This window comes from Anopheles arabiensis, chromosome 2, assembly GCF_016920715.1.
Source record: "Anopheles arabiensis isolate DONGOLA chromosome 2, AaraD3, whole genome shotgun sequence".
Taxonomy (NCBI): domain Eukaryota; kingdom Metazoa; phylum Arthropoda; class Insecta; order Diptera; family Culicidae; genus Anopheles; species Anopheles arabiensis.
This window is the reverse complement of record NC_053517.1, coordinates 98,619,533-98,646,856: the sequence shown is the minus strand read 5'-3', so window position 1 is coordinate 98,646,856 and position 27,324 is coordinate 98,619,533. Positions and strand designations below refer to the sequence as shown.

General features: G+C 50.0%; 8 protein-coding genes across 11 annotated transcripts; 4 read left to right on the top strand and 4 right to left on the bottom strand.

Annotated features, from left to right (window-relative positions):
- The first annotated feature begins 6 nt into the window (after window positions 1-6).
- LOC120894898 (density-regulated protein homolog) lies at window positions 7-1,093 on the top strand. Its single transcript, XM_040297761.1, has 2 exons — window positions 7-126; window positions 194-1,093. Exon 2 carries the CDS (start codon window positions 226-228, stop codon window positions 838-840), a length of 615 nt encoding a protein of 204 aa, XP_040153695.1. The 5' UTR covers window positions 7-126; window positions 194-225; the 3' UTR covers window positions 841-1,093.
- Window positions 1,094-2,220: 1,127 nt separating this feature from the next.
- Window positions 2,221-7,650, top strand: LOC120896566 (opsin, ultraviolet-sensitive-like). Of its 2 annotated transcripts, none has more exons than XM_040300778.1 (6): window positions 2,221-2,354; window positions 2,492-2,827; window positions 2,906-3,072; window positions 3,148-3,190; window positions 3,267-3,403; window positions 6,880-7,650. In XM_040300778.1, exons 2-6 carry the CDS (start codon window positions 2,583-2,585, stop codon window positions 7,425-7,427), a joined length of 1,140 nt encoding a protein of 379 aa, XP_040156712.1. In that variant the 5' UTR covers window positions 2,221-2,354; window positions 2,492-2,582; the 3' UTR covers window positions 7,428-7,650. The 2 variants fall into 2 exon arrangements, with proteins under 2 accessions (XP_040156712.1, XP_040156713.1); XM_040300779.1 differs by having other exon boundaries at window positions 2,251-2,354; window positions 2,418-2,827; window positions 6,880-7,427.
- On the bottom strand, window positions 3,467-6,803 carry LOC120896567 (E3 ubiquitin-protein ligase sina). The gene has a single exon (XM_040300780.1). The coding sequence runs from the start codon at window positions 6,365-6,367 to the stop codon at window positions 5,402-5,404; it is 966 nt and encodes a 321-aa protein (XP_040156714.1). The 5' UTR covers window positions 6,368-6,803; the 3' UTR covers window positions 3,467-5,401.
- A 620-nt stretch (window positions 7,651-8,270) lies between the features above and the next one.
- Window positions 8,271-14,559, top strand: LOC120896562. The gene is made up of 5 exons (XM_040300771.1): window positions 8,271-8,421; window positions 8,508-11,211; window positions 11,303-11,499; window positions 11,570-11,707; window positions 12,039-14,559. Exons 1-5 carry the CDS (start codon window positions 8,419-8,421, stop codon window positions 14,451-14,453), a joined length of 5,457 nt encoding a protein of 1,818 aa, XP_040156705.1. The 5' UTR covers window positions 8,271-8,418; the 3' UTR covers window positions 14,454-14,559.
- Window positions 14,560-16,172: 1,613 nt separating this feature from the next.
- Window positions 16,173-18,379, bottom strand: LOC120896563 (zinc finger and BTB domain-containing protein 41-like). Its single transcript, XM_040300773.1, has 6 exons — window positions 18,147-18,379; window positions 17,484-18,088; window positions 16,913-17,420; window positions 16,674-16,843; window positions 16,466-16,607; window positions 16,173-16,396 (listed from the first exon to the last, which is right to left on the bottom strand). Exons 1-6 carry the CDS (start codon window positions 18,297-18,299, stop codon window positions 16,244-16,246), a joined length of 1,731 nt encoding a protein of 576 aa, XP_040156707.1. The 5' UTR covers window positions 18,300-18,379; the 3' UTR covers window positions 16,173-16,243.
- Window positions 18,380-18,526: 147 nt separating this feature from the next.
- Window positions 18,527-20,697, bottom strand: LOC120896564 (eukaryotic translation initiation factor 3 subunit L). The gene is made up of 2 exons (XM_040300774.1): window positions 20,543-20,697; window positions 18,527-20,412 (listed from the first exon to the last, which is right to left on the bottom strand). The coding sequence occupies exons 1-2, from the start codon at window positions 20,570-20,572 to the stop codon at window positions 18,823-18,825; spliced, it is 1,620 nt and encodes a 539-aa protein (XP_040156708.1). The 5' UTR covers window positions 20,573-20,697; the 3' UTR covers window positions 18,527-18,822.
- Window positions 20,698-20,790: 93 nt separating this feature from the next.
- Window positions 20,791-27,249, top strand: LOC120896565 (acyl-coenzyme A diphosphatase FITM2). 3 transcript variants are annotated; one of them, XM_040300776.1, is made up of 3 exons: window positions 20,795-21,124; window positions 21,506-22,789; window positions 27,049-27,249. In XM_040300776.1, the coding sequence occupies exons 2-3, from the start codon at window positions 21,554-21,556 to the stop codon at window positions 27,106-27,108; spliced, it is 1,296 nt and encodes a 431-aa protein (XP_040156710.1). In that variant the 5' UTR covers window positions 20,795-21,124; window positions 21,506-21,553; the 3' UTR covers window positions 27,109-27,249. The 3 variants fall into 3 exon arrangements, with proteins under 3 accessions (XP_040156709.1, XP_040156710.1, XP_040156711.1); XM_040300777.1 differs by lacking the exon at window positions 27,049-27,249 and adding an exon at window positions 23,329-24,226 and having other exon boundaries at window positions 20,797-21,124; XM_040300775.1 differs by lacking the exon at window positions 27,049-27,249 and having other exon boundaries at window positions 20,791-21,124; window positions 21,506-24,226.
- On the bottom strand, window positions 24,232-26,499 carry LOC120896568 (ganglioside-induced differentiation-associated protein 1). Its single transcript, XM_040300782.1, has 3 exons — window positions 26,060-26,499; window positions 25,187-25,379; window positions 24,232-25,125 (listed from the first exon to the last, which is right to left on the bottom strand). The coding sequence occupies exons 1-3, from the start codon at window positions 26,147-26,149 to the stop codon at window positions 24,461-24,463; spliced, it is 948 nt and encodes a 315-aa protein (XP_040156716.1). The 5' UTR covers window positions 26,150-26,499; the 3' UTR covers window positions 24,232-24,460.
- Window positions 27,250-27,324: the final 75 nt, after the last annotated feature.

The window sequence follows — 27,324 nt, the reverse complement described above, 5'->3', positions numbered from 1 at the left end:
TCGCATCGGGCAGCGGAGACTCTACTGTAATTGAGACGACAGCTTAACAGAGCAGTGACAGTTCAACGTAAACAATAAATATATTCCACCTCGTTCGGCGAGTACGCGCTTGCAGCAAAGCAAAAGGTAAGACACGCAGCCCAATTTCCCGTTCGTTTCTTATGAAAATTGTCCCCCGGACCATCGTTTGCAGGTTCCTTTCACACGCGCAACCCTAGCACAGCCATGGCGTCCGAAATTCCCGAACGGCTAATCATCGGACCGAAGGAAGGTGTAACCTATCCGCTAACGGTAGCGTACTGTGGCAACTGCTCCATGCCGCTCGAGTACTGCGAGTACTACCCGGACTACGAAAAATGCAAACAGTGGCTGGAAAAGCATCTGCCGGATGAGTTCGAGCGCATGAAGATGGGCGCGACGGGCGCCGGCGGTGGTGGCGATAAGGGTGGCACCGGCGCAGGTGCCACCTCGAACGCTGCCGGTGAGCCGGCCGGGGATGGCGCGGACGACGCGAAGAAACCCCAGAAGCGCGGCGGCAAGGGCATGATGAAAACGAAAAAGGCGAAGGACGACGTACCGAAGAAGATAACGCTGTCCCGGTCGGCACGGGGCAAGCGGAAGTCCGTCACGGTGGTGACCGGTCTGGCGACGTTCGATATCGATCTCAAGCTGGCGGCCAAGTTTTTCGGCACCAAGTTTGCGTGCGGCTCGTCCGTCACCGGGGACGACGAGATCGTGATTCAGGGCGACGTTAAGGACGAGCTGTTTGACATCATCCCGGAAAAGTGGCCCGAAATTGATGAGGATTTCATCGACGATCTGGGCGATCAGAAGCGTTAGGGTGGTGGTGTGCGCGCGGGGAGAGCGGCAAGGCTTTTAGGGAACAACTCGCCGCAACAAACAACAACAACAAACACTACTTGGCTGTTGCAGATGGTGATACTGTGGTTCGAGTCTTTCGCGCAGGAAGCTTACTGTACTGAGGGCAAATTGCTGCTGTAATTCGCTGCGTAGCAACGGAAAGGAACGGAACGGCGCGTAAAGTCATTAAAATGTAAAATAAACACAGAGCCATGTGCTTTTACAATGGAAATAGATTTTTAAATTAGCAAACACATTTCCGAAATGGCGAGGGACCGATGGAAAACGAGCAACACTCCGAAGGGAATTGAAATCCGTTACGTGCCCTAGGCGCGACAAATTGTCTAAGGTTTGGAAGAAAAGAACTGCCCTTCTTATCGGTTTTCCAGGTACAAAGTTCATGAAGGCTTTCAAATAGTAACGACCACGTGCCACGTGCTCTTCTCAATAGCAGTTAAATAGAAGTGGCCGACACGGCTTCAAAACACCACGGGTACTATTTTAGTAGTAATCCCTTACAACCATACCATCTCCCCACCGTTAGCCCACCGACTATCGTTGGATCCGAAATCCGATACTTGCCATTTAATTGGGACTACAATTGCAACACTATCGGATATAAAATCACGCAAATTTCACTTCTATGGCTGCGGCAACGGTGTGCTTCGGCTTTGCGAACAAATTGTGAACTAAAAGAGAGCCAAAACCAATCCCCATTTGTCCCGCCGCCCATTTAACTGCAACACCTTGTAACTAGGTTGTAACTAGGAACCGACAATCCCTCCCGCCCCGGTCTGTATAGAGCGCGTTTAAAAATAAGCCACCCAACGCAGACTGCATTGACCGTATCGAATGCTAGAATCAAAGTGTTATCAAAAAAGAGGACCCATCAACCCACCCCTTGCTCCCACAAAAGTAGGACGCTCTTATTTTTTGGGGGCCCGGTAATTAAATTAAACCAACACGCGAACGCATGTGATTCTTTGGCAACCTGTACGCCACTTAATCAAATACTTACTTCCCTTCGATTTAATCGGCCCCCAATCGGTCTATTGGCCCCCTAGAATCCGGCCGGTAATCCTCCCGGGGGGGACAAACAGAGCATGTGTGTGTTCGAAGCCCTAACTGCCAGCCGACACCGGGAACCCCGCCCCAGTACTGGCCGGTTATGCAGGGCAGGGTTTGATCCATCGTTGATTAAATTATTTGCTACCTTTTTCCCCGGGACAGGATTTGCCAGCACCGAGCACCAGGGTGGGCACGGGGGGGGGGGGGGGGAAGGGAAGGACACACTTGCCGGCAGGTCACAATTCACAAATATACCACCAGATTCGTGCTTGTGCCTGGTCCACCGCTTGATGGGCTATAAAATCTTTGACCACGATCGTCCACCTCGTCAGTAGGCACAGCGAGCGTGTCTAGGGCGGTGTGCCAGATTTTGGGTTCCGAAAATCGGTCAATACGGTTCCACCGATTGCGAAAAAAACAGGAAGGTAACGTACGATTACAGTGGATTGGTTTGTGTGTGTGCATGTGTTTGGTTTTAATTTAAATAGTGACCGCAGTGATTGTGAACCCGATCGTCCAACAGACAGACTAATCTCAAGTGCCCTTCCTTCGTCCACCAAAGGTGAATAACCAGTACCGGTGAATTTGAAAATCTACACCCAAGCACACCGGTACCACCATCGCCAAGCAATTCCACCAACACCACCACCGTCATGGGTCTTGTCCAGCTTGACAACCAGACCGCCTACCGACCGGAAGCACTGATTGGCGCGGACCAATCGGGCCTGCGCTATCTCGGCTGGAACGTGCCACCGGAAGAGCTGGTGCACATCCCCGAACACTGGCTGCAGTTTCCCGAGCCGGAAGCTTCCCTGCACTACCTGCTCGGGCTGCTGTACATCGCCTTTACCATCTTCTCACTCGTCGGCAATGGGCTCGTCATTTGGATTTTCATCGCGTAAGCGTTTTTTCTGTCTACCCAATAGACCAATGTCCTCAATTTACTCTCTCTCTCTCTTTCTTGGGTTGTTTGTAGTGCGAAATCCTTACGGACACCCTCGAACGTGTTTGTGATTAATCTTGCCATCTGTGATTTCTTCATGATGGCCAAGACGCCGATCTTCATCTACAACTCGTTCACGAAAGGCTTCACGCTAGGGAACCTGGGTTGCCAGATTTTTGGCTTCGTCGGATCTCTTACCGGTAAGCTCAACGGTGGCCGATTCGCGCTTTACGGGACGTTTTTCAATGCAACGTGCCTTTCGATCTCTTTTCCAGGAATTGGAGCAGGTGCCACTAACGCGCTCATCGCTTACGATCGGTATGTCTTAACAGGGGTTTTTTGTTTGAGATCATCTAATATGCAAGCAAGCAATATTCTAAACGCTCTTTTACAGTTACAACACCATCACCCGCCCATTCGAGGGAAGGCTTACGCAGACGAAGGCCATCATCTTCATCTGCCTCATCTGGGCGTACACCATTCCGTGGGGAGTCCTGCCGCTGCTGGAAATCTGGGGTCGCTACGTACCCGGTAAGTGCTACGCTGCCATCCCTTTCGTCAGATTCTTTCGAACTGCTTCCCGTCTACGCCCTGTTTTGATTAATTAGAAATCAAAGTATATTTTATTTTCAGCACACGTGTGTTTCATGTCGAACTGGTTTTTAAGTTTTGAGTATAATTATATCCATCTTCCCTGCGCGTACACGCGGACACTTCGACGTAGTATTTCTCCCCCATTCTTCCTATGAAACAAACGGGCGTAATAATAATATTAACACGAATTAGTTCCTCACCACTCGAAAAATTTAACCAAAAAAAAAACCCTCAATCACACTACTAATGGGTGCCACACAAACACACAATATTTCAGTTGAAAATGATCTGCTCGCCTATACAAGTTCCCTCAAACTTACTTCACACACACGCGCGCGCGCGCACGTGCTACGCGATCATAATATTCGATGATCGAACGAGGTGGTTTTGCGCACACGACGTGGTTGCTGTTCTGGCAGTTTGTAGTTTCATTTCATTCTTTCTGCTCGGCCCTGAGCAATCGCGCTTTTTTTCTTGCTTTAAAATGTATCTCGTTTTCTCGTCCTCGCTGTGACCGGTTAGGGTGAGTGATAGACGGGCGGGTTTTAAAATGTACAGCAAACGTGCTACAGCAAATTGATATACGGAACGGAATTTGAACCTGCGTGAACGCGTGGTTTGAAGTTCCGGGAGTTGTACAAAAGCGATTTGCATTTCCGGTGACCTGATCTTCGCCCACTTTTTATGTCTTCTTGTTCTTTGTTTGTTTTCGTACCATCTATCTCTAAGCCCACCTTAAAGGACCTTAAGTTGGGTGCGCTGACTCAGTTCCGCACAACAAATTCTTCTCTCTCTCTCTCTCTCTCGTTATTTCGCTATTCATTCATTAGGTGTAGAAACGTGTTTAACATACTTTAAATGGTAAAGGAGTGTGAAGTAGTAGCGATGATGCGATCCCTCCCCTGCAAAGGATGGTCCGCCCTTCTTCCACGGCATTCTCTCTTATGGTGTGTTATATGTGTGTTACTACGATTAAATGTTTAATTTACAGAATTGTGTCTCGATCGATTTCGCGCCACACTAATATTCTTCCTAATTCCCTTAACGACTCACTCACGCAATCACGCAATCACGCACGCGACCACACCACTAACTCTATCACGCGTTCACGAAACGCTTGCACACGGGTTCACCAAACGCTCCTTTGGTCATGATGCAAGCGGCGTAACATTGATTACACCATACAAATCATTAATTTGCTCGTTCGCTCATCCTTACACACACACACACACACACACACACACACACACACACACACACACAGTGTTTGTTTTTGCTCTTATCTATCACCTTACTAACATACATACGTATTACGTTTATCGCCCTAATATCGCGGAGTATCGCACGAATCGATCGTTTTGATGCGCACTGCGCTACACTAGCATGTACGGCGGCGCTCTCGGCTTTCGACCGCACTGCGCTTAAATTATATAGCTACAGGAGGTTGCATTCATGTTAAAAGCAGCAATACAAGCTACAAGGCTTTATTCCCAACTCGTGCCCTCCTCGTTTAGTGTGTACTACTGAACTGGAGGTAAAATAATCCTTTTTGCAGTTTGCAGTTTGTGTGGTTTTAAAACGCGCTCTCTTACTCTTTCTCTTTCTTTGCTGGCACGGGATCAAACAATGTTGCCTCCCGCATCACATTAGCAAAGCAAACGCTCCCTCCTCTATTAAATGACATTTATAAACTCATTTATAAACTTACACACACCTCAATGCAAACGGCAGCAAATTGCGCCCGCACAGAGAGAAAGAGGAATTGAAAAGTAGAAGTTACAAAGAAAAATATACATGCTAACGTAACTTTAGGTAAGAATTGTCTAGACTTGGGGGCTGTCTATCGAAGTCTGGTGGTGGTCCCCTTCCCTCAGTCGATTCGGCTAAATGAGTACGCGTGAGTGTGGGTGTGCGTGGATGTGTGTTTGTGTGCGTTTAAACGACGGAAATAGTAACATTGATGCCGAGATTACCATTGTCGGCAAAGAGCTGGGCGATCGACGTGTCGAACACCAAACAGTCGGAGTTAAGGATCGCGCTCGCCACGCCTTCGTGGATCGAGCGCGGCATCGCTTCCCACGTGAGCCGACGCCTGTTGCCGTTCAGCTCTAATCGGTAGGCAAAGTTTTCCGCCTCCTTCCGCGATCCGATCAGCTGCACGATCGCGTAAAACTGCTGATGTCCGTCGTACTTTTCCTGCTTCTCCAGCACCAGCATGAAGTGGTGCCCGAAGCAGGACTGCATCATCACCCAGTCGACCGCACCGGGCAGGTTGATGTCGGTGGCCAGAAACACGATGTCCTCGCCCTGCAGCGTGGTGATGCTCTTGTGCGACATCATCAGGTGGGGCATCACGTAGTCGAGCGAACCCTGCCACTTGCAGGACGCGCCCGGGCACGGGCACAGGTACGGCCGGAACTCGCACGCCTCCTCGTGCTCCGCCTTTTCCGTGTAGACGAGCGACACGGTGCAGCCGTGGTTGGAGTGTTTGCAGGGGAACTTCACGTTCGAGGCCACCTTCTCCATCGCCAGGTTGCGGATGTTGCCGAGCGAGCCGCGACAGGTCGGGCAGCAGGTCAGCTTCGAGCGGCAGCTGGTGCAGACGAGATGGCCGCTCTGGCACTGCAGTATCGGGGGCAGCACATAGTCGAAGCACACCGGACACTCGAACAGTGAGGCCAGGTCGGCGGAGATGCCACTGTCCCCGGCACCGACCGACGAGATGGAGCTGTTCGATGACGACGAGCCCGTCACCTCGCGGCGCTTCGGGTTGTTCAGCTTGTTCGACATGGTGGTTGTGGTGGTGGTGCTGGTGGTGGTGGTGGCGGTGCTCTCTGCCGTTTGCTCCGCTGTTTCCGTGTGGGACGGATGTGTAGCCGTACCAGCCGTCACCGTCAGCATGCACTGCGGGTCACTGTGTGTGTTGCCACTGCTTACGGAACCCGAGCAAAGTGCCCCCTCCGTCACGGGCAGTGCGATGATGGTGTGGTGGTGTATTTGGGTGCACAATCTATGCTGCTTCCCGTTGCGCACAGCCCCCCCACGCGGCTGGTTGGTTGGTCGGTTGGTCGAGCTTTTGATGGATGCGTTTTCTCCGTACCGTTTGCCACACGGAAACCAAGCGGAACACTTCGCAATCGGTGGGCACTCTTATTTACCTACCACGTAATTATAAACAACACTCTTCCAGAGGCACAAAGATTTGTGCACAAATTGTCAATCGATTATCGTTTGCTGTTGCCCAGCGTTTCTACACGCACGACGTATGACACCGCCCAAGGTTGCTACAGCCAACGTATGAATACGTCGAAGGGGATATGCAGCAATAATTAACTACAAACGACACTCATTGGTAACTTTTCAATACATTTGCATCGACTTATCATCGTTCTCTTATTTCGCTTTCATTTCAGAGGGCTTCCTTACCTCCTGCACCTTCGACTACCTGTCTGGCACGTTCGATACCCGCCTGTTCGTGGCCTCGATCTTTACCTTCAGCTACGTACTACCGATGAGTCTGATCATTTACTACTACAGCCAGATTGTGAGCCATGTCGTCAACCATGAGAAGTCGCTCCGCGAACAGGCCAAGAAAATGAACGTGGAGTCGCTGCGGTCGAACCAAAACCAGAAGGACGCCTCGGTCGAGATCCGAATTGCGAAGGCCGCCATCACCGTTTGCTTCCTGTTCGTTGCCTCGTGGACACCGTACGCCGTGCTGGCGCTGATCGGAGCGTTCGGTGACAAGAGCCTGCTAACGCCGGGCGTCACCATGTTCCCCGCCTGTGCCTGCAAGTTTGTCGCCTGCCTAGACCCGTACGTGTACGCCATCAGCCACCCGAGATACCGTATCGAGCTGCAGAAGCGTCTGCCCTGGCTGGCGATTACGGAAACGCTACCGGCAGAGAACGCCTCGACCTGCACGGAGCAGCAGGACGGCAACGCTACTACACAATCTTAAGACAGGCGCTACAGGCAGGCAGACAGGCAATACGCGCATATAGCTCGGGATAGATTACACTAGCAGGCACTTTCAAATGATACATACGATACTAACAATAAGCCACGTCTAATGGACCCGAGCACGGAAACTTCTGCTTGAAGTGTGAATTTCTAATTGTTTTCAAATCATTATTTGTCGAAATCATACCAAAAAAACATTCAATAAAGAAACTTAACTGCAATCTTGGTTTTCTGTTTTCTTGCATACTATATTTGGTGTTTGGCTTCAGCGTCCTGGCCGTTATCTATTGATTCAGATGTTCTATAAAATATAAAATACAGTGAGATGACATTTATCCAGGTACCTTTTATCCGGCTGTCCGTATATCCGTGCTGTTGAGAAATGACAGTTCAATACAAAAGTGACAATGCCTGTTCTGGAGTACAATTTAAAAAATATCGTTATTACAGCGCATTGTCATAACCAAGAACACTAAAATACATGTCGAATTTCAAATATTTACGGTAAAAAAAATTGAAGTTCATATAAACTGACTAGGTTTTACCAAAACATAACACAGATTAGAAACACTTCAATAATTAATGATAAAAATATACTTGCACCCATTATCATAGTTATTCGAGTATCCAGATGTGGTCGAGTCCCGATGAGCCCGGATGAACGGCGTTTCACTTTAAAATAAATTTAAGTATAAAATGTAATCTGGACAAAATTTCGTTTCTTTCCCTATTTTGAGCCACGAGCATTGTTGCCGTGTACGCATAGCTTCACAATTGACGGGCAGCTTGCTCTATATGAACCTTGGTCGTATTTATAGGCGCTGTCATGCTGACAATTCCTCGTTCTTTCATTCTCCGCGTGCAGTAGGAAAACACAAAATGTGGTGAACACGAAGTTTCAGGACAGTTTAGGTTAATATTAGCTGTTACTTTCACAATTTATTCTACACTTTCAACTAAAAACATCGTGCGCACTGTTCTGCTATAAAATGGTAAGTAAACACGCCGGCCAGCACGATGCAGCGCTATCGTAAATGCTTCGCCTTATGACCCACTTCATACTGTTGCATCAACACAGGATTTGGAGGAGCGAGATCTGGCCGCGCTAGAAGAACGGCTATATTCCTCCATCCATCATGCTTATGAGAATCCGCAAAGCGTGTTCGATCCAGCACCGGTCACTCCTTCCACTACTGCACGCGTGGTTTCGAGAAACGCGGTAATTAACAATGGATCCGGTACGCTGCCCGCCAATATGAAGCGGTATTGGGCCGGCTCTGCCGTTCCCAGTTACGGCGATCGTGGCGCCCCGTATCCCGGGAACAAACCGCAAACGGGCGTCGCCCCGAAACCATCCTCGCCCGCAGCGACTGCCCCAGGAAACGTCAGCGAAGGAGGAATCACAGAGGTTACTAAGATGTTCATCACACCGTATCAGTCGTTGCTGGGCAATATGGGCGATCCACCGCCCGTGGAGAGTCCATCAGTGCCGGTTGAATCTGCCCATCAAAGCACACCTGCCATAGTAGCCCCCGCGGCTAAGCACATCCCACAGAAAGATCCAGGACTGCAGCTGAAGAAGAAGAAGCAAACCAAACAGCCGCTGCTGGCGGTAGAAAAGAAACTGGCCAACTTAACGAAGCTCATCAACAAAGACAGGAAACAGAATGCCGCACAAACGATGGAAGTGAAGAAGGCAAAGGCAAAGAAAATGAGACACCGCAAGCAGCAGCAGCAGCAGCAAATCGTGGCTGAAATCATACTGAACTCATCCGACGACGAGGTGTCCAAGCCACGGCCAGCGAGACCGGAACGTTCCTCCGCTCCTGTGCCATTGTCCGACGATGAGACGGATGAGGTCATAATCATACCAACACCACCGCCACCGCAAATCTGTATCGATTGCAGCGACGAGGAGGAGGAACGGCCCCCGCCCAGCGTCCAGTTTGCATTGCCCAAGTCTCAGAAGAAGAAGAAGAAAAAGCCTACCTCGTTTTCGCCGCGTTGCCTTAGCCCCTCGAACAGCTCGATCATGTCGGACGATTTCATTGGCCAGCACGATCGGTCCCGTTTGAACGACAGCTTCACCGAAAGCATACCGAACGACGATGAGCTGGAATGTGCGGTCGAAGGTGCTCCCCGGCCCGGTGCCTCCGGCAAAGGGAAGAAGAGCACACCCGAGGCGCGGCAGGAAAGAGTCCCGTCGATCTCGTCGGAAGACACGGTATGCACGAGCAGCGAGACGACCGATCAGGAGAAGCGGCCACAGGAAATGGATAAAGGAAGCGCGTCCAAATCACAATCTCAACAGTGCAATGAATCCACTACGAAAGGTAAAAAAGATAGCGCGACGAACACTAAAAAGACTCCATCGAAAGTGAAAGCATCAAAAACGGTTCCGGCATCACCCAGTATCGCAGCAGCAGCGGTTTCTCCAAGCGTTGCTATGAACAATGCAAATAGCAACAAAGCAGTGGCTGCTGGGTCCAACGACACTGCCAGCATCACTAAACCTCATGGAAAGACCAAAGCAAGAAGCAAATCTCCCCTCACCTTAGTCCTGGAGGCTGCTAGGAAACATTTCGAGATGGAACCGAAGCAGCCGCGTGATGGTTCGGCCAAGAAAACGAAATCCAAAAAAGATAGTTCAGTGCAAAAGGAACCAACGGCAACCCCGGGCACCCCAACAGACAAGACAGTAAGCGAATGTGCTGTAAATGAACCCGCACCAAGCAAAAGCACCGCCGGCCCGAAAGGGAAGAAGAAAAAGAACCTCACCACCATCGCGCCCGTCGACGAAGTCGTGTCGTCTGAAAGCGATTACGACATTGCTCGGCCGGCCAGCAAAGCCAGCACCCCTAAGGGACCACCGGGGAAGAAATCGCGCCGCTCGGCCTCCAATTTCTTCGAGCAGATGGGCGACGTATCGTCCGAAAGCGATTACGACGAGAGCTTCCTGCAGGAGGAGAAGGGCAACGAGAAGCACAAACAGGCGAAGGAGTCGAAGAAGCGGCTCGGCCGCAAGCGAAAGCAGTACAACTCGGAAACGTACTCCGACGAAGACTTTGCCTGTCTGCTGACCGACATTGTGCGGGCGGTTTCGGACACCGAGGACGAGGAGGACGAGGATGATAATGATGATGTGGCCGCTTTGCTAGCGAATGATGGTAAAACAGGCACCAAAGCGGCAGATACGGCTGCTACCAGCAAGAAGCGAAAACAAAATAGCCTCACTGAACAGCAAACGCCCTCGAAAGCCGCTCGCAATGCGAAGAAAAAGAAAAAGCTTTTTGAGCAACCACCGGCAGCTACCAGTGAGGAGCGTCCTGTCGATCAGGAACAGCCAGAAGTTGTTGCTAAAAAGAAGAAAAAACAGAAGGAACCGAAAGCCAGTGCTAAGAAGCGGCTCGCTGGCAGTGGTTGTAGCACTCCCGAGGTTCAGGCCGTTTGTTTGGAACAGAGCAGCACGAACACGCCCGCACAACGGTCAAAGGATTTGGTGGAAGAAGATTCGAGAGCTATGAACAACACGACTTCAGAGCCGGACCAAATTCAAATCATTGCCGATTCCGACGTCGATGGAGACGATGATGATGATGATCTGCGGATAATCGATAATAGCTTCAACGGCCGATCTTCGGTTGCTTCTGGCGGCTCGTGTTCCAGCAAAGCGCCACCGGTCGGTCCCGACTGTGCGTGGAACGACGAAATGAAGCAGTTCTACAACACATCGTGGGCGGATGAGGACCTCAATTTGAAATCAATTCTGAGACAGATGCCCCGTAAGTAGCGACGCTGTGTATGAGAAAATTTATGGCCAGAAAATTATTTTGCTAACTGCTCTATATGTTTTTATTTTTTTTTGTTTTTTAGGCGATAGCAGACATTGGTACTTACTGCTAAAGGATCGTTACCCAGACCCTCCCAGGAAGGAAATCATTTGCAGCAATTGCGGTGAGCGGGGACACGTGAGATTCAAGTGTCGAAACGCGCCGAAACTGGTCACCTGCTACATGTGCGGCGAGCAAGGACACAGGGAACCACGCTGTCCGAAAACGATCTGCCTGAACGTAAGCATCCACGTTTCAACAATCAAACGGTTGATTTAGTGCCTACACGATAATTTTCTTCTGCTCTTAGTGTGGCGCCAAGACGCGCAACTTTGTCCGTGGTTGCAAAACGTGCGCACGGGATGCTGACACTATCTGTTTCTCCTGTGGGGTGCGTGGTCATACTCAGCGTAGCTGTCCGGATCTCTGGCGGCGGTATCACAGTACGGTAAGTATTTCTGTTTTTTAGGTATGAGGAGCATTGCACAGTAACAACCGTGTGACACACGGTGTCGTTGTGTGCAATATGAAGCTCTGGTAGATCGATCAAAGAGAGAGAGAGAGATCGAGAGAAAAGAGAGCAAACCCATGTTTGGCATGCCAAACGAGTTGCTCCACCAATACTCACCCTCTATTGCTTGACAATAGCGACGTGTGATCGGAAGACAATCCGGGATCACTGGTACAATCTGGGGGGAGAAATTGAAGATAATGTTTCACTAAGAAATTTGTTTTCTGCACCGGATGGCGTGTGCGTATGTGTGTTTCATGTATGCTAGATTGAGGATAATGTACCGTTGAAGGAGAATTTCGTGAAAAACCCGAAAGCACGGTGGTGCTGCGTCTGTTGCCGGTACGGCCACCAGGCCCACAAGTGCAACGATGCGCGTCGGATCTTCGGCCACCCAATACCAAATACAAACGTGAGCTCCTACCTGCCAGCCTACCGTGGCGAGTACAATCGCTCCAGTAAGCGTCAGACGGAGGAACAGCAGCGGCGACTGGCGCTCGACCCGACCGCTCGGTACAATCTGCTCAGCAGCGACGCCAACGAGTGCGAGCTAAACTTGTCCGAGATGACGCAGAACGAGAACGGGTTCTACTACAACTTTCTGCGAACTACAGGCCTGCTGGAAAAGTACGAAAAGCGGCCGAGTGTGGATGATGTTGTGGAAGTTGTCGAGCAGCAGCAGCAGCAGCAGCAGCAGCAGCAGGAAGAAGCGCCACCAGCAGTGAAGCAGGAAAATGATGAGGTACTACTGATAGAATCTTCTCCGCCAGCGGAGCCGGTTGTTTCGCAGCAGGAACAGGACGAAATAGAACCTAAGGAGGAAGAGATGTCCCCGCAGGTCACACCAGCGCCATGCAACCAAACTGACAGCCAACGAGCTGCTCTAACGATAGTGGAAGAAAATTCCAACTACAGTTTTTCCGAGTTTCATACCGAAGAAGAAAAGCAGCCCGAAGTGGCTTGCGAAACCAGCGGCGGTGGCATCACATCTCGCCCATCGGAGGATCGAACGTCGGCTAATATTAACAGCAGCCAAAGTCAACAAGCAGCGCTCTCTCTTGATTTTATTCCACTTTCTACTGAGCCTGAAGTGCCGGATCTATTTACACTACCACCACTGCCACCCAGACCGCCGCGACCACAGCGACCGCCGCTGCCAATCGTACCCACTGCCGAACAGGCTTCACTACCTTCGCCGCAACAGACGCCGGAACCGCCAGCAAATACCATCGTGAGAGCTGCTGAACCGGATCGTTCAATAATGCCAAAGGCGGACGAACCGGTCGAAACGGATGCCAAAGTGGTGCTCAGCAAAGACCATGCAAAGCTGCTGCTGTCGCTGAAGGGTAGCGAGTTTCTTAACGAGGCCGGCCAAAGGCACAACGTGCGGTTAAGCATAACGTTCGAATCGGTCGGCAATATGTTGCAAATTCACGGCACAACCGAGGCGCAGGACCGGTTTCATGAGGAGTTGGTGCGCTACCTGTCGGGCGGTACGCAGCAAAAAGTAATTGCAGACAACAACAACATCGAAATTAGCAACTGTCCTAAGCTTTCAAACAAAATGGCGAAATTCATCAGAGGTCATTTAAAGCAGCTGGTATCTTCACAACATTTGCCAATGAGTAAACTACTGGAGAATTGGTCCAATGCAAACCAGGCAAACATTGCGAGGCATCGCCGCAAATTGAACATTCTGCTGTTCGGTGTGTATGGAATGCGGGAAGGACGAAGGTACCTCAATGTACTGCGAACCCAATTGGCATTATGTTTGCAAACGAAGCCACGGGACAGTGAGGTCCCGCAAGCTCAGCGTGACACCGTAAATGAAGCGATTCGGTACATATTTACGGGCTACGATCATAAAGATTATGCAAAATTGGCCGACGAGTTTGAGGAACTTAAGCATTCAAACAAGTTGAGAAGGATAACATTCTTTGATTTGGAAGTTCAACAACGACCACTAAAGGCTGACGCCGTAAATAAAAATAAAACCTGCTGTAAACGCCCAACGCAACATGCAGCCGATTACCATTACCTAAAGTTTATTGAAACTCTGAAAAAACAGCCACAGAAAAAGCAAAACAAGTCGCCAATCGTGAAAAAAGACGCGAAAAAACCTCGCACCAGGTCTAACAGTATAACAGAGAAACGGGCCCAACTAGACTGGAATCACCACCAGGAGCAGCACGAGGAGCAACGTTTCAATCAAGAAGAACATCAAGCCGACGAGTACATTGATACCGATGCGACGATGCATCATAATGGTGAGGGCAATAGGAGGTATGCCGATGATTTCATTATGAACACGTACGCCGATCAGCAGATTGATTCGGATCGTCTCGACCAGCTGGACAGCTCAACGCGCCACGTGCAGGAATCGGATTGGATGGCAAACGGGTCCAACTACCAGCAACAGCAGCAGCAGCAGCAGCAGCAGGACTTACCGCAACATTGCAACGAGTGGTACGATGATCGCGATCAAAACCGGTGGGCAGTGTTCGATAGCACGCCACCACAGACGGAACATCGTTTCCAATGGTTCGGACCGTCGAACGACGTGGGCCCTAGCGGTCCGTCGGGTGCTTTTCCCGCTAGTGTAGCACGTCTGACCGAATGGGACAACACACTGCGCGAGCAGGAGTTGAGCCAGCTGGAACGACTGCAGAACATGTTGCGGTGATGAGAGAGGTGGTGTGCTTGTGGTGGCTTTCGCGAAAGAAACCCACACACCGTTCATGAGAGTTGGTAGCAGAAATACAGGCGCTCATGAAAGTGTACGATAAATATGCAACAGTTTTTTTTTTTTGTTTTTTTTGGTTTTTCAATTGCAACTGATGACACCGCTGAAGATGCGTTCTCACGATTTAGTCGGAAGAATTACGGTTTAGCATGTTGTTGATTTCACTTTTGTGCATGTTTTTCGCCTCGTAACGCCTCGTTGATGGGCAAACAAACTCCGTCGTAGATCATATCTTCTTCATGCAATGCTTGTTTTATTATAATACTGCAAATGTGTGCCTTATTAGAGATTGGAGAAGGCAGCTTTTTTACGGACGTAATAACGGTCAAATTGAATGACAGGACAGCGGGAACGATGAGCAAGAAATCAAGCATATGACATAAACGGTACACGCCGGGCACCATGCCACAAATTTTCTTGCATTCGCATTCACATCTCGCACTCGCAAGTACATAACCAAGACGGAAAAGATCATATTATTAATCATTTAAATCATATTCAAAAGCTACAGCTTTGGAAGGTCTAAAGCTCCGTCCGTGGGCTAGTAGCTAGCAAAGGCAGAGAAGATGTTGGAACGCTTGGTTAATCGATATTGACAGAATAGGAACTGAACGAGACTGAACCGGTACTAGTGCTTGTTAATAGAAGAAACATAAGCGATGAGTTCAGCACGGCAGGTGAATGACTCTTATGCATCGGAGGATTTCATACCTTTTGAACGACGACAACAGTCCCATTCGTCGCCGGATTTCATACCACTCCAGCCAGAACAGCAACCTCATTCATCGCAGAATATCGAACCATTACAACGACCGAAGCAACATCAGTCCCACGGCTCGCCGGATTTCATACCATTCCATCAAGAACAGCAGCCCCATTCATCGCGGGAATGCAAACCAAACCAACGGCAGCAGCAGCCCCAAACATTACAGGACCTCGTACCAGCCAAACGACAGCAGCAGCCCCAATCATCACGCCACCCTCCTCCAGCGGATGATCCTGGCAACGAGAAATACTACAGCATAACCGGACCCCGCTTTTCCAACCGAATGGTGCTGTACATGGCCAAATATCTGCGCGGTCTGGTAGGGGAAAAGAAGAGCATCCGCTGTTTGCTGGCCGAATATGAGACGACCGACAGCAGTCAGCGCAAGGCGCGGGAAGCTTTACGCCGTCAGCTCAACACGCTGCTGCTCGGCGTGTACGGGTTGCGCGAGGGCCGTACGCACCTGAACTATCTGCGCCATGAGATGGACCTGTGCATGAACGCCGATCCCTGGAAGCAGGAATTACCACCCGAACGGCGGAACAAGATCGACGAAGCGATACGGTACCTGTTTACCGCGTACGACCACGGCGACTATTCGACGCTTTGGAAGGAATACGAGCAACGGTGTAGGGCGAATGAGCTGCAACGGCTAACCTACTACGATCTGGGCATACCACGCATGATCTTCAAACCGAAGCCGGACAAGAATGGGAAGCAAAAGAAGAAAAACAAGAAGTTGAACAACGTTGATCCAAATAATACCAAAGGCAAGAAGAAGGAGCGCCGAAGAAAGGGTCGTAAAGGAAAGGGCGACTATTCTGATGATGCTGGCAACATGTGATAATCGTACTAGTGCTCCTAACTATAAATATATGTTAAATATAAGCGCATTACTGAAAAAAAATACCCCAAATTGCATGTCTTTCTGTAAAGTATGATGATCACGGTCGATTTCATCATTCTATTCCCCACCCATGGTAATACTCCCATTGTCCTCGGGGACAAAAACCTCAACGACCTCGTACTCCAGCGCGCCACAGCTTTCCATGTGTTTTTTCTTCTGCTGCCGGGTTGGGAACTCTTGCTCACATTTTAGACAGCGTTCTGCTTGTTTCTGAAAATGGCCAATGAAAACAATAAAATGCCCATGAAGCTACTCTTCCTATTCCGCCTCGAACCTTACCCGCTTTGCACGATACTGTCCCAGCAGCATGCCATCCGCGGGTTTGACGCGCACGTTCGTCTGCTGTCCGTGCGCCAGGAACATGTGTTTGTTGTAGAAAAAGTGATACCTAAAATCGCGCTCGCAGCATACGTAGTTTTCACTGTAATGAAGAGAAGAATGCTTATGGGTGCAATTCGAATTCACGCAGGATTTGCGTCCTTCGTACCGATACGTGATACATAGATGGTCGTCGAATTCCTCCCTCGTCTTGTACGCCCCCAGACACACTCCACACTGTAAATCTTTCGGATTTTGATGGTGCGCTTTGTGCTCTTGCAGCTTTTCATCCGTATCGTACGATTGGAGACAAATATCACAGACAAAGTACGTTTGAATCTGGAAAGATAAAGTCCTCTTTTAACAATGTGTATCCCGAATTATGAGGGGGTCGTCTTACACACTCACATTATGCATCTTTTCCACGTGCATTCGAAGCTTATCCTTGCGCCGGTACGACGCGCTGCAATGCTCACACTCATACACCACCCCCCGGTGCAGTTCCTTCGTGTGCCGGTTCAGGTGCGTATGCGATTTAAAGCTAAACCCACAAACAGTGCACGTGTGCGTCCGTTGGTTCGTGTGCGTTTTCATATGCTGCGCAAGCATTTGCTTCGTGCGGAACGTTAGCGCACATTCGGTGCAGCGTACCTCGAACGCTTTCAGATGCAGCCGGCGAACGTGCAGCAGCTGTTCCGCCTTGGTGTAGTACTCCAGCGGGCAGTACTCGCATTTGTACGGGCGTACCGGTTCGTGCCGTTTGCGGTGCGTTTCCAGCGCAAACTTGGTGTCGAACGCTAACCCGCACGTATCGCACATGTGATCCCGATGGGTGGACCGTTTGTGCTGCAGCAAGTCGCGCTTTGTGGTGAACGTTTCGTTGCAACGCTTGCAGATGTGTTGGGTGGGTTCTTTGCTGAAAGAATGTTAAAAAGTCATTAGAAGCGAACGATTGGAAACGGTTTCCCATTACTATTACCTTTCATGCTGCTTCGTGTGCTGCTTAAACGCTTTCAGCAGTTGTGTTGTAAATGGACAATGTTGACACTGATGCATTTCTCCTTTCTGTCGCCTACTTCGTAGGGTTCTGGTAGACCTACTTTCAGCCGATTCTGCAACGCTTATTGCCTCCAACACGTCGACAGATTCTTCAGCAATATCATCTTCATTGCGATCGTTCGTTCCTTCGGGGAGCATTTCTTCATCCAACTCAAACATTTCAAACTCTTCGGGTGTTGGACTTGCACTCTCATCGTCGCTCGTTGTTTGTTGGAATGGTGTGGAGCTCTGTTCAGTTCGTTCAGCATCATGCATTGAGTCCTGCGCCACCTTGAATGCATCTATAAAATCTTGAACGACTAGCTCAAGTTTATCAGTTATGTTTAACTCGTGCAATACACTCAACAATTCCGTCTCATGATCTCGAAAGACATTTTCCAGCGGTACTGTGTGATCGTTTCTCAAATGAACCAGGGCATGTACAAACTTCCCTACGAGTTTTAGCCGATTTCGGTAGTTTAGAAATGCGATCAGTTCTATGGAGCATGGTTCACAAATACCGGATGGAGTATGGTGATGCAGCTCCTGTAAAGTGAAGATTATTAAACAATTGTCGGGTGGAGATTATCCTTCCATTACTCACCGGTAAAACGGGACCCATCAGCTCGTCTATCACATCGACCATTTTCACATGGTTGTAATGCAACGATTCCACTGAGATAAGTACATTCTCCGGCTGGTGCTGCAAGCATATGCGACACACATTTGGAAAGTGTTCCAGCCGGAATGTAGCCATCCCGGATGATTCCGTACGCAGCGCAGGAAGATCAGGTGAATACGGCGGTTTCCAAGCAACTGCAGGCGAAGGAAGCGACCCTTTTGTCGACCAAAACATAAACAAATCAGCATGACAAGCGGAAAAACGTCATTCAATGTCGACGTGAAACAATCGTGTTGGAATTTCAAATTCCTATTAGCTTTCTCACATTTCTCAAATCAATGAAACGCGCACACAGTAGACGCTTTGGCCGGGAGCCTTCCACAATGGCAATACATTATTTATTGCTGCACTGCGAATGTGCACTCCGATGACTCCCTATTTCTAAAAATTATAATACGATTTCCTGCTCTCTTCTTCGCGGGCGAACAAGTTTGCTGCAGTCCGTCCTTCTCTTCACTCCTCTCCTGCCGCGCTCAAAAAACCGACTAAATGTAGATATTGAATTGTTTGCAATGTGTATCTGGGTATGCTGCTAGATATAGTATAGAAATGAAAATCGTGCTGCTGCTGCTACTGCTTATCCCTTCCACCCCGTCACTTAACCCTTGATGGCGTGCAGACGGCGGTTCAGGTCTTCAAACTTCATGACCTTACGAATGAAAAAGTCACCGTAGCGGTGCGACACCTTCGTGTCGGCGATGTGAATCATGTCCTTGTCGATGTAAAAGTCCAGCTCCGAACCGGACTGGAACTTGCCCTCCAGTCCGCTCGAACCCTTCGTCCACACGACGTTCTTCATCTTGTGCTTGAAGCACAGCAGCCGGGTCAGCAGGTTCTCGAGCTTCTGCTCGTCCACCTCGTCCTGCGGCTTGCGGTCCATGAACGAGGCCAGCTTCATGATCGGCAGCGTGGTGTACAGCTTCAGGTACGACCGGATGGTCGGCAGCTCCTGCTGCTGCTTCACCTCGTCCATGAACACGTTGATCTGGTGCTCGAGCGCATCCTTCACGTAGTCCTCGATCGGTGCGTCCGGCGGCGGCGGCACCGGCGACACGAACTTCGGACAGGCGAACACAAAGAAGTTGCGGAACACGTCCAGGTCGCCGCACTGCATCTTGTACATGTTGTCGTGGTAGTTCTTCTCGCGCAGCACCTGCTGGATCGACTCGTCGATGCACTGCGGGTGCAGCACCAGACAGATCGCGAGCAGATGGTACATCTGGTCCGTCTGCTTGTTGATCTGGTCGTTCTGGTACGAGCGGGCACTGTACAGCTGCTTGGTGCGCTGGATGTACAGCAGGATCGACGAGAACGTGCGGATCGCGTCCGAGTAGCGGCGCATCATCATGTACGCAAACCCGACATAGTACGACGTGCTGATCTGGCACGACGGAATGTGCGAGTACTGGCTCTTCTTGTGGATCTCGATCGGCTCCAGCACCTTGATGGCCTGGTGGTAGTCCCCGAGCAGCGAGTGGACGCGCAGCAGCCCGACCAGGCTGAAGTAGCCCAGCATCTTGTAGAACGAATGGCGCCCGAACTCGCCCGCCACCGCTTCCGGGTCCTTGCCGGCCGCGGCCGCCTCCAGCTGATCCTTGATCTTCGACATCGACACGAGCGAGTGCAGCACGTTCAGGATGCAGAGGATGTTCCACACCTTGCTGTTGTTGTTCAGCAGCATGTCCATCTCCTCGTCCGTCTTGTCCGTCAGCCGGGCGCGGTACTGCGCAAAGTTCTGGAACTGGTACACGAACTCGTCGATCAGCTCCCACAGCCAGATGTCGGGCAGCTCCAGCTGCACCGGCTCCTTCGACGGCAGGATGTAGTTGAAGAAGTTGCAGTAGTTGTAGAACGAGTTCAGCCGCTGCTCGAGCGACGGTCCGCCCTGGATGCGGGCGTGCAGATGGCGGTAGTACAGCTCCTTGTACAGGATCAGGAACAGGTTGTCGTTGTCGACCAGGTGCGCCACCTCCTCCTCGCTCGGCCAGGCCTTCTTCTCGAAGTGCTGCTCGCTCAGCTTCGGGAAGGTGTTTTCGTACAGATTCTGGATCTCGTACACCACCCCATCCTTGATGACGGTGCAGAAGTACATCAGGAACTTCTTCACGTCCTCGTGCATGGGGAAGTAGCCCCGATCGTACATGCCATCCTCCGGCATGCCCATCTCGTAGCCGTACTCATCGTAGCCCTACAAACGGAGATTCCAGGAAAGTTAGGTTATGTTGCAAGGGGGGGGTGCATTTCTCTTCCACGATCTGTTCGGCAGATGGTGGAACAAGGAGCTGATTTTAGCGTGCCACTCGTGACGATTTACTTACACCCTCCCATGGTTCTTCGTTCGAGTACATCTTGGATGCTGGTAGCGGTCGCTTTCGGGGAGAAATTCACGATTTTCTTCACAAAACACCAGCTTATACACCGAACGATTCCGATTGCTTCGTAGCAAGAGGAAAAAGCAGAAAACGCCAATACGCTGGCAGCTGTCAAAGCTGCTGTCATGCCAATCGCACAAGGTACGTAGAGGAAAGGTATGGCAAATAAAAAAAAATCAACAAATAACAACACAGGAAATGCGATTGCACAGAAAATAGCTGAAAATAAAGAGAAAAAATATTCCAACCGGTCCAACGTATCATTCCTTCGCTTCGCAAAACCACACGCTTGGACTTTGACTCCCGCGCGTCATCTCGCTTTGCATCCACGTTTGAAGCATTCGGCCGCGGGTGCAAATGTCATATGAAATTCAGATGTTGTTAATTACCCTCACCGATCGGCCGTGTTTCTGCGTGAGGTGTCGTAAAAGTGCGTGCCAGAGCATAACCGCGGCACTATCTGCTGGCGAATTTGTTTCACCCTCTCCCCGTGCGAACGCTGTTAATGCCGTGGTGTAGAACAGTGATGTAAGTGTTCTGTGCGCTCCCATCCAGCGGTTGCTCCTCTGGGGCCACCTTTTTGATCGGGTGGGCTTTTTTTATTTTTGGAATGCGAAAAGGGGTCTGTGAAATGTGAAAACTCTGGACGGGCGAGCCTTTCAACTCCTCGTGTTTCACTCTCCCACCAACTGCGATGCCTGCGCGTGTGCGTGTGAAGTGGCTGGTGTTTATTTTTAATTTCGGACCATCTTTCTCGCCTTTCGCTTCGCACACCGCTTACTACGATCGAGAGATGTTTTCCTTTTCATTTTCCATTTTCTGTTCGTCATCAACATTCCCCGCATCGGTCCAAGCAACCGATCAACAAAGGGCTTTATTCTGCTAACGTCCTATTTCCCCTTGTTTTAGAGCGATACCAACGAACAGCAGCCGCCAGCACAACAGTACGCAACACCGATGGCAAGCAAACGAAAACCAATCCACACGCCATCTGCCGCCGGAGCAGCGGGCGGCAACGCGGCCCGTCCACAGATGAACTTCCGCCAGGGGTTAAACGATACGACGGCACGGGCGGAAGCAAAGGGCACGAGACCCACCGCCACACCGACCTCCATCCGGGAAGTGCTCACGATGATGGTGCTGCACGTGTGCAAAAAGATCATCTTCTTCGACACCAGCCTGAAGGTGCCGCTGTACCTTGGCTCTTTGTTCATCGTGTCCCTGATCGGGGACTTTCTGCCCTACCCCAAAACATACCTCGCCCGCACGGACAATCTGTTCAACGTGTACTTCGTCAAGCTGGGCTGGGCCTGGACGCTGCTGTTTGCCTTCCCCTATCTGGCCATGACCTCGATCACGATCTGCTGCGGCGACAATCAGCGGCTAATCCGGAACCATCTGCCCCGGCTCGGCATAGCGACCGTGTTTTGGTTCGTGTGGACGAAGCTGTTCAACGTGATCGAATCCAGCTACGGTCGGTGCAGTGTGCGCGGGTTCGATGCCAAAACGCCCTGCCTGAAGGCGGGCCACCTGTGGAATGGGTTTGACATTTCCGGCCATGCCTTCATACTGATCTACTCCAGCCTGGTGCTGATGGAGGAGGCGCGCCCCATCATCGGGTGGGAAAGCATCAAAGATTTGCTGCGCAACGAGGAGCACAACCGAAGCAACAACGACAACTCCCAGACGTCCAACCCGCTCAAAAACCTAAAGGACGAGGATCTGAAGGCGCTCAAGTACTTCTACAATCGCTTCACCCCCACGATTCGGCTGTTCTTCATCGGCATGACGATGCTGCAGCTGCTGTGGGACCTGATGCTGGTCGGCACGATGCTGTACCACCATCGGATGGTGGAGAAGGTGCTGAGCGGCATCATTGCCGTCGTGACGTGGTTCGTGACGTACCGGGCCTGGTACCCGCTGCCGACCGTGCTGCCCGATCCGGTTGGCAAGGGGCTGTTCAACTACCAGTCGATCAGCAAGCCGGAAATTGGGCTGCGCCGAAGGGCCAGCTTACTGCAGCCCGGTTCCTCTGCAGCGGCCGGAGCCAATGCGGGTGGCAGCCCCAAAGAAATACCCAAGTTCATGGGCATGCCACTGTACGCCGCACGGCAGCAAATGTCTGGCGGGAGCGTTGGTGCAGGTGCATCGCCGCTGGAAGGTGGTTCGGCCAGCGGACAGCAGGCCGCATTCGTAAGTAGCCATCTGTACGGTTCACGCATTGGTAGCGGTGGCATTGGCAACAGCAGCAGTAGTGGTGGTGGTGGTGGTGCTGGTGGCGGTAGTAGTGGTAGTTACTATAGCAACTCCGACTTTAATCATCCTTCGTACGCCCGCTATCGTAGTCGCTTTGAGCGATTTGAATCGTAGTTGTCTTCTCTGTTTTGCGTATGTGATTGCGTGCGTGCATGCGTGCAACAACGCCACGTGCATCCTTATTAATTTCTATGTTGTATGTGGTTCGTGTGCATAACATTGGTTGTATAGCGTCGGAAAAACGGGGGTGGGGGTAATTCTGTACATTTGGCAGGTGTGTTCAATAGTGCTTTGCAGGTTAAAGGCAATTCGGCTCTTCTTAACCCCTTGTTATGTGTGGTGATGGTAACGTTTTCCATTGGAAATTGTCCACGCTGTACAGACACGCACGCTGCTGTGTGGAATAGAATTAAGGCGCATGAACAAAATTACAACTTTTTCTACCAATGCACCACACTTTTTCCGATTTTTTGCAGATCTAATTTGATGGAGATCCACCAACGGCTCTATGTGTTGACAATACGGTGCAATTAAATCGTTATATTATTTACCGCACGATGCGAACAAACACGACCCGGAACGTGTTGATGGAGAGATTGAAAGGGGTTTCCACCACCACTTCTTGCCACTACACCAGACAATCGGTGACGGGGAAGAATTGACACGTGTCTCTGAGGCAATGGGGGTGGCGTTTATGTGTAGCAGAGCTGCAATGATTTATTACTTTAGGCAATTGTCTAACAGCACGGTCTTGAACTAAAATTTTCTTTTCTTATAAAGCTGACCATAACGTGTAATCCTCCCCAGGTATGCGGGGGGGGGGGGGGGGGGGGTGAGTTAAACGACTCCTGCCGCCAAGGAAGCTGCGTAACACGCGACGGGGTGGTTACATATAGTTTACAGGGGTTTCCAGGGGTTCGCACTGTTGTGGGACACTTCCTTTACTCTTTCCTCTTGGAAGTGTTCTTTATCTAATAGGACTCTATTTTGCTGAGGCTCCTTGAAATCCTATCAGATTTGTAAAACAAGGGTGCTATAGAGCCCAATTCCCATTACATTAAGTTCATTTCACTTAAGAAAGAGTCAATAAGGCGTCCCACAGCTATGAGAACTCCTGGAAAACTCAGTATAGGTTTATTGTGTTCTTTCATTGAACGTGTCTTTGGTGATTTGTTTAGTTTGATACTTTGATACTCTTACTTATTATGAGGCAAGACTTACATTAATATTTATGTTCATCCCCCCCCCTTTATGCAATTTCTTAGTTGTATGTTAATATTATGTTTCTTTTTTGTTGTTATTGTTGGTATTACTATATCCGTTCTATTCTGTTTTGTAAATCTTCGATCGACCAAATACAAGTAGGAAACTTAATCAGCTGTGTTGAACGTTTCTATTATTTATTATTCGTTGTGTTGCACCACCTCGCGCGCGTAACCATTTGTGTTTGTGTTTGACCATGCATGCGCTTGTACGCTTTTATGCTGTTTGGTTATCTCTTATCAGTTGATCCTTGCATACCTTTCACTCCTAATAATCATTTATTATAGTTCCATGTGTTTCAATCTGGCTTGGTATTTATGTTTTTCTGTAAACACCCCCCATCCGTTATCGTTTCAAAAGAGTAGAACTAATTAAAACGGATGAGACAGCCGCCAGCCCAGCCTTGTACACGGGGGGCGTATTGATCCACACCGTGCGCAGGATCGACACCTTCGACGGTAGCACACACTGGAACGATTCGCGTTGGCAACTCTTCGCAAAGTACCGTGCCACTTGGGGCCGTTTGCCCTCGCCCCAGAAACGATCCTCCAGCCCGAGCACGTACAGGCGATGCAGCAGCGTCCCGAGACTGATATCCACCATCGTGAACGTGTCCTCCGTCCCTGCCAGCCAGCAGCGGTCGACGTCGATCGTTGCGAGATACTGCTCGACGCTGGTCAGAAATTCGTCCAGCGCCGTTAGCAGCTTGCAAAAGTACTCCTCACTAGCGATGATGCCGCGCTTGCGATCGTGAAAGTCCGCCTTCTTTAGCAACACCTCCGCAAACGCAGGATATGCCGTCGCGTACGCTCGTAACCGGTGGGCAAGCGTTTCGTCCCGGGCTAGGATCGTTTGACGCACGGGCAGCACGAACGGGAACTTTGGACTGGCCGTGTGCTGCGAATGCAGGAAGGATCCGATCGTAATTACCCCGATCGGCAGGCGTTCGAGCGTTTGCCGAAAGCCAACGACCAGCTTATCCGTGTCGTTGGGCATGCGTAGCGATTTGTCTAAAACAATGAGACGGTTTTAAAAATACGTATGTGTACGTTCCGTAGCCGAATGTCTTACTTTTGGGGTAGTTTTCCTCCAGATAGTCCAGTATGCGGTTCGAACCGGGCACAATGAGCAAACCATTTTGCAGCACCGGCAGCTCGGCACGTGGGTTCAGCTCCAGAAACCATTCGGAGAAATGTTCATCGTTCGTGACGTCGATCTCATACTTGGTGAACCGGATCCCTTTCTCGTGCAGTGCCTGTAGAACCTGCGGGAGAGGAAAGCCATTATTACGACATGCGCTCTTGATTACGCGATCTGTTTTTGCGCGTGAATGTAGCTCAAGCTCAAGCAAACACGGCGACGATGATTCAAACTACCTTATCATGCTTGCGTTTAGCTCAGATAACACAAGCAACAGGAGGAAATGATCGGTCAGTGGAATGGAAAAGCGAGTAAAGAACCAGATAAATCCCTCCACACCTGTGTTTCGCGCATTGTCTTCCGGTGAAGCGTGACCGGCGTAACTTTTCCCCCTCCCACTGTGTACGCTATTACCACCCCTTGATGGTGCACGCATCATATGGAGCACATGACCCTTTAACTATCATCATCGCGGATCTCTAGTCACAAGCTCTATCCGCCGTCTCTTAATATTATTGGTTGAGTTAAACGCCGCGATGATCTTTTGATTTTCTGTTAATGATTATTGTTAGTTTAATTGCATTATTATGCTCGTGTAGCAAAGATTTTAAATGCTGCGATCGTTTCTAATAGAGCATATCGTTCCATTTCGCTCCACGTTCGTTGCGTAATGGATAAGAGAAGCGGCACACGTTTAGCGTTTGGTGATGATAAAATGAAAGATAAATAATCACATCATGTGTGAGAGATGGCGGGTGCCTTCATTGTGCTACCTTCAATAGATCGCTACTAAAAGCTGCTTACCTTGTGGCAGTAGTAGCTATACTGATTGCAGTACAGTATCAATCCATCCCCATTCGCAACGCTCGGACGTTTGAATCGTTTTTCGGACATTTCTCTGCCTCTCCACAGTGATTTTGTCGTTGTTTAAATATTCGCTTTTCTTTGGTTTCTAACAGCGCGCCTCGAACACCGCCAATGTCACTTGACAAACTTTTCGCACAAACAATGTTGCTCTTGATCACTGTGGTCCCGCCCGCCGGCTTTACATCACATGCTTTTGCATCTCGAATTGCGTCGAACAACCGATGATCGCGCTTTCCTGGATCGGCTGACGACGGTTGTGATACACCCAGCAAGCGTTCGCTTAGACTGTGATAAGTAACCAACGATCCCCGGCGCGTGTGTCAGTACAGTACAGTCTCTCTGCGCTAACTACCATCTGATTACCGTGCGCTTTTACCACCTACTGACCAGCTGATGTGGTGTGTGGAGAGGTGGGCATGAATACCACACCCGCGGATACCGCTCCATCGCACACCTACCTATCCATCCGTGTGCGATCTCGTGTGCGCGTATGGTTACTCATTTTTTGTCTGTGCTGTCTACACTTATCACCGTTAGAATATGCGTTACGGGACGGATTGTTTGAAGAATTGTTTTGCTATTGTGTTAGTATTTTCATGCTGTATGATCTCACTGGCTTAATGTTTATCGGTACACTACACACACACCATGGTTGCTTGCGTACGATCATTGGCACACACCGCTAATCGTGTTTTTTTTCCAAAGCATATCACACGACATTAGCCGTGTGTCCACAGACAGCAATGCGAAGGAAATGAAATCAGTGATAAATGTGTCCACCAGCAGTATTCAAACCAGTGGCCGGCCGGATCGAGATACACTTACAGGATGTAACACTACCGAACTGTTCCGCCTCATACCCTCCCACCAAGCATGCCACATACCTTCCCCCATTTTCGTGCCATTCATATCACGCTTTTCCACAGGGTACGGCCACTTCGAAGCGTCGGAAAATGCTGGACAACCGGTTTCATCCCTCTGGCTGATAAGAGGTCGATCCTTCATACTCACTTTGGATGGGGGCTACGACGGAGTGGGGTACAGTAAGAGAGAGATAGGTTATATTTTTGAGATAGAGATTCACTGTGAATACTTATTTAAATAAACTACACTACAGAGCACAAATATATAGAAAACGTCTTAAGAGAATTATTTAAATATCCGAAAAAGATGCCACTTTCTTTCCAGTTCCAGTTGTACGG

What these genes read in the sequence shown, in the direction of transcription:
- LOC120896567 (XM_040300780.1), bottom strand. Translation starts at nt 6,367, where the DNA reads ATGCTGACGGTGACGGCTGGTACGGCTACACATCCGTCCCACACGGAA.
- LOC120896564 (XM_040300774.1), bottom strand. Translation starts at nt 20,572, where the DNA reads ATGTACTCGAACGAAGAACCATGGGAGGGT. An exon ending in ACGAAGAACCATGGGAGGGT is followed by an intron (nt 20,413 to 20,542) that starts GTAAGTAAATCG and finishes CTCCGTTTGTAG; the next exon opens with GGCTACGATGAGTACGGCTA.
- LOC120896565 (XM_040300775.1), top strand. Translation starts at nt 21,554, where the DNA reads ATGGCAAGCAAACGAAAACCAATCCACACGCCATCTGCCGCCGGAGCA.
- LOC120894898 (XM_040297761.1), top strand. Translation starts at nt 226, where the DNA reads ATGGCGTCCGAAATTCCCGAACGGCTAATCATCGGACCGAAGGAAGGT.
- LOC120896562 (XM_040300771.1), top strand. An exon ending in AATTCTGAGACAGATGCCCC is followed by an intron (nt 11,212 to 11,302) that starts GTAAGTAGCGAC and finishes TTTGTTTTTTAG; the next exon opens with GCGATAGCAGACATTGGTAC. An exon ending in GGCGGCGGTATCACAGTACG is followed by an intron (nt 11,708 to 12,038) that starts GTAAGTATTTCT and finishes CATGTATGCTAG; the next exon opens with ATTGAGGATAATGTACCGTT.
- LOC120896568 (XM_040300782.1), bottom strand. Translation starts at nt 26,149, where the DNA reads ATGTCCGAAAAACGATTCAAACGTCCGAGCGTTGCGAATGGGGATGGA. An exon ending in ATAGCTACTACTGCCACAAG is followed by an intron (nt 25,380 to 26,059) that starts GTAAGCAGCTTT and finishes CCTCTCCCGCAG; the next exon opens with GTTCTACAGGCACTGCACGA. An exon ending in GGAGGAAAACTACCCCAAAA is followed by an intron (nt 25,126 to 25,186) that starts GTAAGACATTCG and finishes TCATTGTTTTAG; the next exon opens with ACAAATCGCTACGCATGCCC.
- LOC120896566 (XM_040300778.1), top strand. Translation starts at nt 2,583, where the DNA reads ATGGGTCTTGTCCAGCTTGACAACCAGACCGCCTACCGACCGGAAGCA. An exon ending in CTTCGTCGGATCTCTTACCG is followed by an intron (nt 3,073 to 3,147) that starts GTAAGCTCAACG and finishes TCTCTTTTCCAG; the next exon opens with GAATTGGAGCAGGTGCCACT. An exon ending in GCGCTCATCGCTTACGATCG is followed by an intron (nt 3,191 to 3,266) that starts GTATGTCTTAAC and finishes GCTCTTTTACAG; the next exon opens with TTACAACACCATCACCCGCC.
- LOC120896563 (XM_040300773.1), bottom strand. Translation starts at nt 18,299, where the DNA reads ATGGCTACATTCCGGCTGGAACACTTTCCAAATGTGTGTCGCATATGC. An exon ending in TGATGGGTCCCGTTTTACCG is followed by an intron (nt 18,089 to 18,146) that starts GTGAGTAATGGA and finishes TTCACTTTACAG; the next exon opens with GAGCTGCATCACCATACTCC. An exon ending in GACAGTATCGTGCAAAGCGG is followed by an intron (nt 16,397 to 16,465) that starts GTAAGGTTCGAG and finishes GGCCATTTTCAG; the next exon opens with AAACAAGCAGAACGCTGTCT.